Below are 14,685 nucleotides of genomic sequence, written 5' to 3'. Positions count from 1 at the left end.
TGGAAAAAAAAAAAAAAAAAAAAAAAAAAAAAAAAAAGAAAAAAAAAAAAAAAAAAGAAAAAAAAAAAAAAAAATAAAAAAAAAAAAAGAAAAAAAAAAAAAATTAACCCCAACTATACATACATATGATGGGGGGCTTAATTTTAGCTACAACGAGGTCCAGGGGGGAAAAAAAAGAAAAAAAAAAAAAAAAAGATCTGTAGGCGTCATCGTGGATAGTTCTCTGGAAGATTGTTCCACGCATATCGTGCGCAGAGGAGGCTGGTCCAAAAAACCACAACAGGAGTAGGAATGCATTTAAAAAAAATTAAAATTAAAAAAAAAAAAAAAAAAAGGGGGTTAAAGAGTGAATTAAGACTTGAGAATATATTATTGCCCTTATATAAAATCCCATTGTTTACGCTTCACAATCTTGGAAATACGTGTTACAGATGTGTGGGTCTCCTCAACCTCAAAAAAAGATATTCTTAGCACTAGAGGAAGAAAAAAGGTTCAGAAGAAAAGAAGGGCCAACTAAAAATGATTAGGGGTTTGGAGAGGGTTCCCATATGGAGGAAAAAAAAAAAGATTTAAAAGAAGGGCTAGGCCTTCTTTCAAGCTTGGGAAAAAGGGGAGGACTAAGGCGGGGATATGATTTAGATGGTATTATTAAAATTTATGTAGTGCATGTAGAAGCAAACTGGGAATAGATAAGGAAAACGTTATATTTAACTTATCCCATAATACCAAGAAACTAGGAGGGTGGGTTCACAAATGAAATTAATAGGGTGTTAGCAGGGTTTTTTATTTCTATTTTTTGTTTTTTATTTTTTTTTTTTTTTTTTTAAAACAAATTTAAAAGGAAGTTGCTTCTTCACACACCAGGGCGCACCAGTCAACTTGTGGAACTCCTTACCTGAGGAGGGGTTGTGAAGGTGGGGTAACGGCTTTTCATTGGTCTCCGCCTTATAACAAATGTTTTTAAAGGGAACTTTGGATTAAAAATTTCATGGTTTGCTATGGTCCAATAAATGGGGCCTAATTTATAGCAGTGGAAGTGGGTAAAGGAATGAGGGTGGTTTGGTGTTCCCTAGCCTTGTGTTCATCAGGAGTGAGATGGAGATGGAATGGCAGGAGAGGAGAGGGAAACATTTGATCATTTGGCCTGTTTAGCTTCACGTTTCCCTCTGGGGCAAGCCTGGCATTATAGTATTGGCCCACATGATCGGGGGAAGACAGAGGTCGGGATACTGGTGCTAACATTGGACCTGTTTTTTGAGTCTGAACCCGCGAGGGGTACGGCCGTTCTTATGACTATCAAGGTTGATACCACGCTTCCCAGAAAAAAAAAAGAAAAAAAGATAAAAAAAAAAAAAACAAAAAAAAAAAAAAAAAAAAAAAAAAAAAAAAAAAAAAAAAAACAAAAAAATAAAAAAAAAAAAATAAAAAGATACAAAAAAAAAAAAATAAAAAAAAAGGAAAAAGAAAAAAAAAAAAAAAACCCATTTTTTTAAAGGTTCCCGAGCAGTTGCCGTTGAATTTGTAACGGTGCCAGCTCAGTGTATGCGTTGTTGGACATGGAGTTAGCAAAAAACAAAAAAAAACAGTGGGACAAAAACGCTCAGTTTTAAGCAAAGTGGTGACAAATTTCACAAGTACCCAGACTTGAGAACTAAGTTTGTCACAGCCTTATTGGTACCAGAGGCTGGTGTTGCTGGATAGCTTCCCATTGACATTCAATGCGTGAGGAGGGAGCAGGAAGTTGATAGTTGTCAAGAGTTCGTCCCTGACTGAGGAGGCACAGTAGGCCAAGGTAGGTTTGACTGTGGCTAGGAACTTACACCAAGGCTGTAAATTTCTCCAGAGGGGATAGAAAACAAGTGTGTGATGGATTGCTGGACTGTGATGGTTGAGAGATTTCTTAGTGTGTAGAGGGAATCTACCCACTCATACCCCTCACTCCTGTATCCTTGCTCAGTGAATAGTCTGCTTGGGCCTGGTCTACACTACCACATTTTTTTTTTTAAAACCATTATTTAACCACTGCAACCTTGTCCTCCACACAATATGTTTAAGTGCCCTTTTATATCCGATATTTAAAGTGCTCTTAAGAAAACCGGTCTGTACTCCTTCCTTGACAAGAGGTCAGTAAGAAAAAAGTTTCGGTGAGCCGCTGAAATCGGTTTTAATTTTTTTTTATTGAGGGGCTCTATGATTGGTTTTCAATTTAGGGTTAGTGTGGGCCGCCAAATCGACAGTTTATTGGGCCTCTGGGCGGAATATCCCACAGTGCACCACCTTCTTCTGATCCGCTCTGGGGGGGTGGTGGGGGGGGGGGGAACAAGGAAAAAGGCCTCTCCCTTTTTTTTTTTTTGCTCTTTGCAGCTTTTTTTTGTTAAACCAGAGTTAGTGTTTCCTGAAGGAACGATGCAAGTAATTTTTTCGAAATGAACCCTTTTTCCTGGCAATTCCCCACTGTTGTCAACATGGATGTTGTACATCGTTACCGATGAAACATCCATCTCTCCTTCTTTTTTTCCTCCCTCCCTCGTTGTTTTCGGTGTTGGGATGGCCTTGAGAGGGAGATGGGAATGTTTCAACCAACATCCCATGTGGGCGTATCGGTGATGTGTATTTTGTTCATGCCGAGGAAGGGTTCATTTGATACTTGCCATCTTTCAGGAACACTACTCTGGTTTTAAACAGGCTTCAGCAAGGGAGGAGTGCTTTCCCAGAAGCGGTTCAGAGTGGGTGCACTTGGGATACCCGCCCGAGGCCAATACTGTCGAATTTGCGGCCACACTAAAACCCCTAATCTGATCATGGCAATACCGATATTCAGCGCTACTCCTTCTTGTCAGGAGGAAGACAGAAACCGGTTTATGGAGCCCTTATATCGATATTATAAAGAGGGCCTTAAATTGTGTGGACAGTGTCAGGGTTTTAAATTGATGTTTTAAAAATGTGTAGTGTTAACCAGGCCCAAAGAGACATCCATCTGAGAAGGGTACAGTGGGGAGTTAGGGGTTTGTAGTTGGTTAAGATCTCTACCACTTAAGAATTCTCACTCTCCCAGCACCCCACTTTTTCCTCTGTTGAGAGAATTTTTCAGGCAGCCTTGTGTAGTTCCTGCCACAGCTCACTACCCTCTTGCTACGGGTGTGCCCTCCTCAAGTCAGTAACTTGACAGTCTATCAACTTCCTGCCCTCCAGGCAGCATTTGATTGTCATGGGAAAGCTATCCAGGCAACCACAGCCTCTGGTACGCATAGGCTGTTGACACTGTCCTCAAGTCTGGTTTTGGTTCTTTTTTACTTGAAATATGTCACCATTGGCTTACTGAGTTTTGTTCACCTGTGTTTTGTATCCATGTCATCAACACTTAGCTGGCACCGATTACATTCAAGGCCACTGCTGGACTTTAATGGTTTTCTGGGAGGCTGGGGTATCACCTTTGATAGTCAATAAGAACGGCGCCGTACCGGGGTTGCAGAAACAGGGCCATGTTAGGCCCAGAGTATCTGTCTCCCGGACAGTGGCCAATGCCAGGTGCCCAGAGGGAGTGAAGTCTAACAGGAGCAAATTGATTCAAAGATGATTCTCGTCTCCTGCCATCCATCGTTCCATTCCTCTGATGAACACAGGCTAGGACACCATGTCTCTTAACCCTTCCTGGGGCTATATTAGGCCAATATGGATATCCAATGTGCATTACTTTACATTTATCCACATTAAATTTCATTTGCCATTTTGTTGCCCAATCACTTAGTTTTGTGAGATCTTTTTGAAGTTCTTCACAATCTGCTTTGGTCTTAACTATCTTGAGTAGTTTAGTATCATCTGCAAACTTTGCCACCTCACTATTTATCCCTTTCTCCAGATCATTTATGAATAAATTGAATAGGATTGGTTCTAGGACTGAACCACTAGTTACCCCTCTCCATTCTGAGAATTTACCATTAATTCCTACCGTTTGTTCCCTGTCTTTTAGCCAGTTCTCAAGTCACCTCCATTTCCCTACCTGTAGTGGAACTTTCCTTTAGTATGGCACCATATAGTTCTGTAATCTTGCTGGTTACGCCAACATCTAATACACAACCTAATGCAAAGTCTAAAGCTTTTTTAATTCAGTCTCACCAGGAGCATCAAATAATAGCGGGGACTCGGAGCACCATCATACATACTCCCCAGAACATTTGCTCCACCTGCTTCAACCTCATGAGACTGAGCCTCATTCTGAAACAGTTATTGGGATGTTTGCCAGACAGGACACAGACTTTCCTGACTTTATGGCCACCAGGACCATATTTATCCATGCAGATGTGAACCATCCTCCACTCAAAGTAAAGTCAATTACCAGGATAAATCTGACCATCTTAGAGTACCTCTCCTGATGGCCTCAGCTACCCAGGCTCTCCCTAAACCTCCACAATAGTACAAGGATAAACCAGAAGATGTTTCACCTCAGTCAAGACTTTCTAGGGCCTGTGGCACTCATCATCCTCTCCTGAGGAGGTAGTCGTCCTACTGTCCCCTTGTTGGACAACTTTAGAGGTTTCCAAGAACTCCTCAGAAGAGTTGTAGAGGCCCTACTGGTTCGAGTGGAGGAGGTCCAGAAATAGACCCACAAATTGGTGGATGTCTTACAATTCACCTCACTAACTACCAGGCCTTAATGGCCAGTTACGACTTTCAGATTGACAAACTCACCTTTCACCAACGGTCTCCTACCTCTTATTTCCAAGGACTGATTAATGGCATAAACTGGCTTCCAGCCTCCACCATATGTGGCAGACTGTCTGTATTTTGATGGTCACAAGACAATCACTGTGGCTACAGAGTTCAGGCTTCCTTCAGAGTACATTCGATGATAGAGGCCATGCCCTTTGAGGGGTGGTAGTTATAGATCAAAAATGGATGAGGCCCTTTGCACACTGAAGGACTCCAGCGCAACTATTCAATACCTTGGGATCTACATGATAGCCCCTAAAAGGAAATGTATCAGTAGTCTTATGACCCACATAGGTCAGGTCCATCACTGTTTTTCTGTGAAAGCCCCACTGAGCTTTGGAGTAAAGAGTTAACGTTTCCACAACAGGATTGTTGCCTACTCTTCTCAATTTTCATCAGTTCAGTAACACTCTTCTAATGAGACTCTCTGAGGCAGTTCAGACTGACTCCTGTGACTCCATACCTAACAATCTGTTCCATTTGGCCTCTATCACCATGGGCCAGTTGGTCATAAACATCATAACTTCAAGATATTTCATCCAGTTTCACACAATGCCTGCACCCAACTGACTTTTCCCATCCTCTTCTGGGACCCTTCTCATGAGAATCAGCTATATCAAGCAATCCTCACTTGTGTTTTTCGAGCAATAAGGAGAGTCCCTGCTCTGTATCATGGTAACCAATTTTAGAGCAAGTACAGTAGGACTCCATTTATCTGACTTTCCCTCAACCAGCTCTTCACATTTACCGAACAGCTGGGCCTCTAGGCCCAGAAGTAGGCGATCTTTCCTGTGGTTGCTAGATAGCACTGCAGCATCACATTTTTCCATTCTCCAGTTTATCAGGAGGTTTAATTATCTGATCTGGCCCTGGTCCTAATTAGACTGTAAAATGAAGTTTTACTGTACTTCCATATCCCTAAAAAGAAATGAGGTTGGTGATCCATTCTGAAACTGAACATTCATATGACATTGAAGTTCAAGATGGTCACCCTCACATTAATTCCCTTTCTGAATTCAAGGGACTGGTTTAAATCTCTCGCCCTCAAGATGGATACTTCCACATATATTGATGGTTCCACCCTGCAGGAAGTACCTTAGGTTCATGGTAGGCCACGACCATTACCCTGAAGAGTAGAGCCCAGTACTGGTATCAGCTGCACTGAGGAGATTGACTAACGTGCGTGTAGCAGTGGTAGAACACTTAAGGAAATCTTGGTGTATACCCTTACATGGAAAATTAACTGGAGGAAATATTGTCCACTCTTAAAATCTGTTCATCACATGCTTGGTCTGTTCCCCAAGCCTCAAAGTCACTAGACAGAAATCCAACTTGAATTCTATCCATAGGCTCAAATTGATTAGAATGATTCTGGACTCCACCAAGTCTATGGCTTATCTTCCTTAGGATAGTTTTAAGAATTCTATATCTCTTATTATGCAGTTGGAGTCAAGTCCAAGCATCACGGTAAGGACTTTTTCTTGCTCTGCAAGGACGTGAGTCTTCATGCACCTTTATCACGCCTCATGCCAGACTACACCTTCAGTGCGTACAAGGCTGGCTAAGGCTGGTGTACACCTTGATTTAAGCATCATGTGGACATGCACCTCGGGATGCCTCCATTAGCACTGTTACCTCTGAAGTGGTGGAAGGACTCTGCAGACACCTAAAGCGATGTGCAAAAGGAACTGCTCTGCTGTATAAAATTATACTGACAGATGCCTTGCTCTTGGAGTGGGAAGCTCACATGAAGGGTCTTCAGGTGCAAAGCCTTTAAACAACACAAGAAGCATGGACGCATATCAGTCTCCCATAATGCAGAGCTGTGTTCAAATAGGGTGACCAAATGTCTTGATTTTATTGGGGCTGTCCCAATATTTGCTTGTTTGTCCCATGTCCCGACTGGTGTTTTTTTGTCTTTTTCCGCCGCCGGCTTTTTTTTCCCCCCTCTCTTGCCACTGGGTACTCTTCGGGGGGGTCTCACGCTTTCATGGAACTCTGTCCCATCCATCCAGTTTAGTGATGTCATACTTAATGAAATATTGAGAGACTCTCAATGGCTGATAAATTACATCCTCTATAGCTGGGTAGCAGCAAGTCCTAAAGAGAATTTTAAGGACAATCAGTTTCAGCTTTTGCTTCTGTATAATTAACTTATTAATTTTTCATTTCACTTCATCTGTTAAACAAATTCTTATAAATAAGGCTTTTTACTTCACAGCCAGCCCACTTCTTGTATGAAATAAAAATGTTATTCTTTAAAGATGCCATATTGCCTGGATTTTAAAATTCTGCAGTGTAGACATCGCCTAAACCCCTGATAAATGGTCTCCGAAAGAGTCTGGCCTGACGCTGTCTCTCAAAGGGCAAAAATCTTTGACAGCTAGGGGAGTCCCAGTCTCTTGCCTGGGGAGTGGAGGTCCAAGAGTAGAAATCCAGTCATGGAAATGTTCAGAGAAGCAGAACTACAGGAGGATGTAAGTATCCCTTTCTGACTTGCATTCTTTTCCAGTAGCACACAAATAGCTATGATATCAGCACAGTGGTATTACTACGTCAAACAGGAGGAGAAATGGTGTGGCTGGATAAAAGTTAAAACACAAATGTTATCAGAATACTACAGAGGAAATAGAGCTGCTTGTTTAAATTTTTATGTATTAACACCACTTCTTGCCAATCTTTGCTGTTGACACATATGGACAGCAGTAAAACCTGATATTAACTAAAGTTTTTTACCCTGTTGAAATACAACTAGCAGTTTGAGGCAGCTGTATACAGTCATATGACTTCTGAGAGCAAACAGCTCTTTGAAAGAGACATTTTGAAACCAACTGAAAATGGACCAGTCAAGGTTTCTCTCTAACAGTTGAACCAGGCATAACATTCAGTTCCATCATAATCTCTGGGAGGGATGCACAACTGATGTTGAGTTGAGGTGGTGTTTTGTGAAGCATTTGTTTAAAAATAGTTTGATTTTGTGTTCTAAATTGCTGTCACAGGAGTTTGTCTATCTAGTTTATTTGCTCCTATATAAAACCTCTTGTAAAATTGGTCCACTTAGATGTCCCCAATAGTCCAATATTTTTTTCTTCAGTTAAGATTCATTTGAGAATGGTGATCTGGATACTTCGTGTAAAGTTCACATACTCTTGAAGTGCCTCCATTAAAAGGGTAACGCAGGAAAAAGTGTTTGCTTGTGCATTCCCAGAACCTCAATACACCTTGTAAGAGAATTTGGGGGATTTTAACTTTGGCAGTATACCCGCTATAAAAAAACAATGAATACAAGTCTGTCTGAAATTCAGAATTGAGCTTCTGTTTTCTAAATTGTGGAATAGTCTTATATCTTTGGTTTCTTTAATCTTGTATTTTGGTCCATAGGCAGAGTTTCGTGAAGAAGATACCTTTTACATATTCAACCATGTAGATATTAAGATATTCTACCATCTTGTAGAAAAGGAGGCGGTAGGAGCAAGACTAGTAGCTGCTAAACTTGAACCAAAAAGGTGAGTGCATTTAAAATGGATTTTTAAAATCACTTGTTAAACAAATGCTTTAGGGTCTATAACAAGAACTAAGTCAGTGCTCTAGTCCAGTTTGTGTTTAAAACTGGGCTTGTTAAACTTGGAAATCCATAGCAACCTGAGTATCAACTACAGGAAACTTATTCCATATTATGGACCTGTTGTAAGTGCAGGGCATGCGCGCATATATATATAAATAAAAATAAATATGAGGTTCAAATTGGCTTTCCTGGTAACCAAGGTGACCTGCCCTCGTGTGTTCTAATGCAGTAGGTCATTCTACTGATGAGGAACCTTAATCTGCTGTTTCTGCCTCCAGCGCATTGAAAACATCTCATGGTAGTGGTATACTCCCAATGTGGGATTCTCCATTTGCCAGTTGGCAGGGGGTGGAGCAAGGTTGCATTTTATTGTATGATTGAACACATTACCCCTGCTCTCGACACTGGTGAATCAGTATAGTTCAACTTTTGACATCTTAAGTGTTAGTCTAATATAGTGGTACCTCCTTGCCTCCTCTACACTAGTTTAATTTTCCTGTTTTCTATGAACAGCAGTATGAAGAAACATGTATCTCAATTCTATGACCCTCCCACAACTTAGTATTCTCTTCTTCTTCTTCTTCTCCTGGTTTATTTTTGTTGCTTTCCTTTTCCCTGTTAATATAATGGAGCTTGCTGCCTTGCAGATTAAATAATATATAATATTTTGTTCTGGGCCACCTAACTGTTTTGACAGCAAAGTTAGGAAGTCCTATCTTGTACAACATAGCTTTTCTTTCTATTTTCTATTCAGAAAAATAGAATGTTTTGTAAACCTTAACCTCCGTGTGAAAGAGTAAAGAAATGATAGCATATAGTCTTCAAACTTTTGAGTCAGTTTAGCAAAACAGTTTTTAGGCAGTAAAAAGTACCACACTTGTGTATGTATATACTCACTCCTTGCAACTGCTGTAACTTATTTATTGTTAAAGCTTTGGTTTAAAATCTGATTTGAAAGAAGAATCCTAAATGAAGTTGATAATTGAAGATCTTTAACATTACAAAGTGTGTAACATTAAATGTTCTTGTAAGACTGATAATTGGATAAATGTATAAGATATTATGTAAATATCTGTGTATATTTTTCTTCCCACAGCTTCAAACATACAGATATAGATAACCCTGACTGCTCAGGACCACCCATGGGTATAAGTAACAAGGCTAATGAGGAGATCAAAATTGTTTACACATACTCAGTTAGCTTTCAGGTGAGTGTTTTTCTATTTTGGAGGCCTCACTCTATCAGATTGCTTACATTGATATTTTAGGAGTTCTAAAAGATGAGTGGCTAAAATTACTCCAAAATGTTATCAGGCTCTTTTCAATAAAATGGTTCAAAAATAAAACTCCTTTCAGGTTAAGATCTTGTCTTTCGTTGAGATTTTCATAGCTGACTAGGGGATTTAGCTACCCAACTCCCATTAATTTAAATAAGAACATAAGAACGGCCGTACCGCGTCAGACCAAAGGTGCATCTAGCCCAGTATCCGTCTCCCGACAGTGGCCAATGCCAGGTGCCCCAGAGGGAGTGAAGCTAACAGGCAATGATCAAATGATCTCTCTCCTGCCATCCATCTCCATCCTCTGATGAACACAGGCTAGGGACACCATTCTTTACCCTTCCTGGCTAATAGCCATTTATGGACCTTAGCCACCATGAAATTTATCCAGTTCCCTTTTAAACATTGTTATAGTCCAGCCTTTCACAACCTCCTCAGGTAAGGAGTTCCACAAGTTGACGTGTGCGCTGTGTGAAGAAGAACTTCCTTTATTTGTTTTAAACCTGCTAACACTATTAATTTCATTTGGTGATCCCTAGTTCTTGTATTATGGGAATAAGTAAATAACTTTTCCTTATTCCACTTTCTCTATGCATCACTCATGATTTTATATACCTCTATCATCATCCCCCCTTAGTCTCCTCTTTTCCAAGCTGAAGAGTTCCTAGCCTCTTTAATCTTTCCTCATATGGGACCCTCTCCAAACCCCTAATCATTTTAGTTGCCCTTCTCTGAAACCTTTTCTAGTGCTAGAAATATCTTTTTTGAGGTGAGGAGACCACATCTGTACAGTATTCGATTAGCCGATGTGGGCGTACCATGCATTTATATAAGGGCAATAATATATTCTCAAGTCTTTATTCTCTATCCCCTTTTTAATGATTCCTAACTCCTTTGGTTGTTTTTTGACGCCTCTTGCACACTGCGTGGACATCTTCAGAGAACTATCCACGATGACGCCAAGATCTTTTTCCTGACTCGTTGTAGCTAAATTAAGCCCCCATCATATTGTAATTGTATAGTTGGGGTTATTTTTTTCCAATGTGCATTACTTTACATTTATCCACATAAATTTCATTTGCCATTTTGTTGCCCAATCACTTAGTTTGTGAGATCTTTTTGAAGTTCTTCACAATCTGCTTTGGTCTTAACTATCTTGAGCAGTTTAGTATCATCTGCAAACTTTGCCACCTCACTGTTTACCCTTTCTCCAGATCATTTATGAATAAATTGAATAGGATTGGTCCTAGGACTGACCCTGGGGAACACCACTAGTTACCCTCTCCATTCTGAGAATTTACCATTAATTCCTACCCTTTGTTCCCTGTCTTTTAACCAGTTCTCAGTCCATGAAAGGACCTTCCTTTTATTCTCCCCATGACAGCTTATTTACGTAAGAGCCTTTGGTGAGGGACCTTGTCAAGGCTTTCTGGAATCTAAGTACACTATGTTCACTGAATCCCCCTTGTCCACATATTTGTTGACCCCTTCAAAGAACTCTAATAGATTAGTAAGACGATTTCCTTTAACAGAAACCATGTTGACTATTGCTCAACAGTTTGTTTTCTCTGTGGTCTGACAATTTATTCTTACTAGAGGAGGATTGTTTCGACTAATTTGCCTGGTATCGATGTTAGACTTACCGGTCTGTAATTGCTGGGATACCTTCTAGAGCCTTTTTTAATATTGGCAGTTTACATTAGCCTAACTTCCAGTCATTGGGTACCCGAAGCTGATTTAAAGGACAGGTTACAAACCTTAGTTAATAGTTCCGCAACTTCACATTTGAGTTCTTTCAGAACTCTTGGGTGAATGCCATCTGGTCCCGGTGACTTGTTAATGTTGATTTTATCAAGTTAATTCCAAAACCACCTCTAGTGACACTTCAATCTGTGACAGTTCCTCAGATTTGTCACCTAAAAAGCCAGCTCAGGTTTGGGAATCTCCCTAACATCCTCAGCCGTGAAGACTGAAGCAAAGAATCCATTTAGTTTCTCTGCCATGACTTTATCATCGTTAAGTGCTCCTTTTGTATTGTGATCGTCAAGGGGCCCCACTGGTTGTTTAGCAGGCTTCCTGGTTCTGATGTACTTAAAAAACAATTTGTTATTACCTTGGGGATTGAGAACTAAATTCCCTTGTTGGCTTTGAAAAACTCTCACCTTTCATGTCTGCATAGCTTCACTGTGCAGAAATGTAATCTGCCAAACACTAAATCAGACCAGTCATGGATTTTCAAGAAAGAACTAAAAGTGTGGCAGATATGTCAGGGCTGATGGTTCTCTTCTCCAGCTAGCTCTTAGGGCAGGTCTACACTACAGGGTTAAGTCAACCTAAGTTATGCAACTCCAGCAACATGAATAGTGTAGCTGGAGTCGATGTAACTACAGTTGACTTACTGCGGTGTCTGCACCACACTGGCTTGATGGGAGAGCTATCGGCATCGATTTTAGCAGTTCTTCACTAGACCTGCTAAATTGACCCCAGGTGGATCGATTGCCACAGCATCAATCCACAGTAAGTGTAGACAAGCCCTTAGTTTTCTTTCCTCTCAGACCTTCTCTCACATGTATAACTGCCAAGAATCAGGCAACTGTTTTATGTTATCTCTGCGCTCCTTTGAGAGCACAAGCACAGCCACAGGAATGCCCTTGATGGGAACAGGGTGATGGCACAAGATATGGCTTTCAATGTAACCTATTGAAGGAAGGTTCTGCAAAGTATTGGAATGTTAAGGATTTCTAAGGTCCCTCTTACTGTGGTGTGTAAGAGCTAATAAAATAGAGAGGGATTGCTGGGAAGACTAGAAATCATCCTTATCTTCACATATTAATCATCTTAAATAGGCATTTGTCAAGTTCCATTCTTCTAGCCTTAAATGCCTCTGTTTGGAGTCTTCCCAAATGCATACACCTTTATGCATTGAAATAGGCAACTATCACTATGTCATGCTGTGGATATCTATTTTAGAATCTTGGAAAAATAAGAGGAAACTTTTTTTTTTTTTTTTGTATTTTCAGCTATTTAGTTTTTTAAAAAACTAGCTATACCAAATTTTTTCTAAGAGCAGCATAATACCTTGGTATATTATACCACTGCCTGATTGAACAAATGTGCTGAAACAAATCTGAGTTCCTTTAAAATTTACACAGCTTGTTGCAGGGTTTAGTTCAAATATGGTGAAATGAAGCTGTATATGGAAGTGAATCTTTGTTGTTTAAAATTTTTAGTTGAAACGTGTTTTCTGTACCCATTACACATACCATTTTCCACGAGCTTCATGGAGATACATATATAATTAATATATATTCTAATAATGTAGAAATACATGCTCTCTTAAATGGCCAGGTTGGAAATAAAACCCACAAGAACTTTGAAGATGAGGACAAACACTTGGTTTGTCAGAGTACAATATAAACAAATGTATTGGATCACTTTTACCATATGTGTAAACATTCTGATGTTCACTTGGTACAGACTATAAATCAGTAGTTCTCAAATTTTTGTACTAGTGACCCCTTTCGCATAGCAAGCCTTTGAGTGCGACCCCCTTATAAATTAAAAATACTTTTTAATATATTTAGCACCATTATAAATGCTGAATACAAAGCGGGGTTTGGGGTGGAGGCTGACAGCTCGTGACCCCCCTGTAATAACCTCGTGACTCCTTGAGGGGTCTCGACCCCCCCAGTTTGAGAACCCCTGCTATAAATGGGCATTCAAATTTGAACTTGAAGTAAATTTTATGCTTATTTTAAAAAAGCTGAAAAACACATTTTCTGCTCTCTTCCTGAGAGTTTTAAACATTTTTGGCCAGGAATGCTTGATCAGGGCTGAAACTTAATGTATAGAATTGTCAATGAGGCATTCTCAGACTTTTGCCATTAGTATGGCTTCCCTGGTTTTTGTGTGGGTTTTTTTTTTTTTTTTTTTTTAAAAAAGGGGGGGGGGTTCTTTTAGTGTCAAGAGGCACATGTTTTGCACTCGTTACAAATGGATAGTTTCAAGTTTTGTAGGATTAGTCCATAATACTGTTTTTGAAATGGCTCGGGTCATTGTTGAAAAGCTAACTGAGAATCTAATTACTTTGAAATTTGTATTTGAGACAGGTAGATTTACCTGGTGTATTTTAAATATGTGCCATGTGTTAAATAAGACTGATCCTAAAACTAATCCCTGAGGAACTCAGCTACTAACCTGCTTCTAGCCTGAGAAGTCACCTTTCAGCACGACCAGTTATAGTATAACCAGTTCCTTATCCACCTTTCAATTAATTCCCATCTTCTCCAGTTAAACTAAAATTACCCATGTGGGAACTGTATCAGATGCTTTACTGAAATCCAGGTAGATTAGATCTACTGCATTTCCTTTGTCTAAAAAAATCAATTATCTTCTCATGATAGGAGATTAGGTTGGTCTGGCATGATCCACCTTTTGTAAAACCATGTTGTACTTTATCCCAATTACCATTCACTTCTGTGGCCTGAACTACTGTCTCTTTCAAAATTTGTTCTAAGACCTTGCATGCAATTGAATTCAAACTAACTGGCCTGTAGTTTCCTGAGTCACATCTTTCCCTTTCTTAAAAATAGGAACTGTATTATCAATTCTCCATTCATGGGGCATGACCCTCAAGTGTATAGATTCATTAAAAATCCTTGCTAGAGTTTGCAATTTCATGTGCCAGTTCCTGTAATATTCTTGATGGAGATTATCCAAGCCCCCTGAGTTTGACTTCCACTTTAGATGTGGTAATTTCTACAGCCATATCCTCATTTCCATTATCCGCTCTGCCACTACCTCTAAGATCTTCATTAATCTTACTGAAAACTGAGGCAAAGTATTTGTTCAGGTATTGGGCTGTGCCTAGATTATCTTTAATCATAGAATATCAGGGTTGGAAGGGACCTCAGGACGTCATTTAGTCTAACCCCGTGCTCAAAGCAGGACCAATTCCCAACTAAATCATCCCAGCCAGGGCTTTGTCAAGCCTGACCTTAAAAACCTCTAAGGATGGAGATTCCATGACCTCCTTTGGTAACCCATTCCAATGCTTCACCACTCTCTGAGTGAAAAATTTTTTCCTAATAGCCAACCTAAACCTCCCCCACTGCAACTTGAGACCATTAC

The 14,685-nt window shown here is 39.9% G+C and overlaps 1 protein-coding gene across 1 annotated transcript in view; it reads left to right on the top strand.

Annotated features, from left to right (window-relative positions):
• Positions 1-14,685, top strand: part of TM9SF2 (transmembrane 9 superfamily member 2) — a 66,571-nt gene that overhangs the window by 22,736 nt on the left and 29,150 nt on the right. The window contains exons 7-8 of the mRNA XM_032769607.2: positions 8,092-8,216; positions 9,372-9,483. Of these exons, the coding sequence (XP_032625498.1) occupies positions 8,092-8,216; positions 9,372-9,483 (237 nt within the window). The remainder of the gene's footprint in view (positions 1-8,091; positions 8,217-9,371; positions 9,484-14,685) is intronic.

This window comes from Chelonoidis abingdonii, chromosome 1, assembly GCF_003597395.2.
Source record: "Chelonoidis abingdonii isolate Lonesome George chromosome 1, CheloAbing_2.0, whole genome shotgun sequence".
NCBI lineage: Eukaryota > Metazoa > Chordata > Testudines > Testudinidae > Chelonoidis > Chelonoidis abingdonii.
The sequence above is the reverse complement of the archived record's forward strand: the minus strand, read 5'-3'. Positions and strand labels throughout refer to the sequence as shown.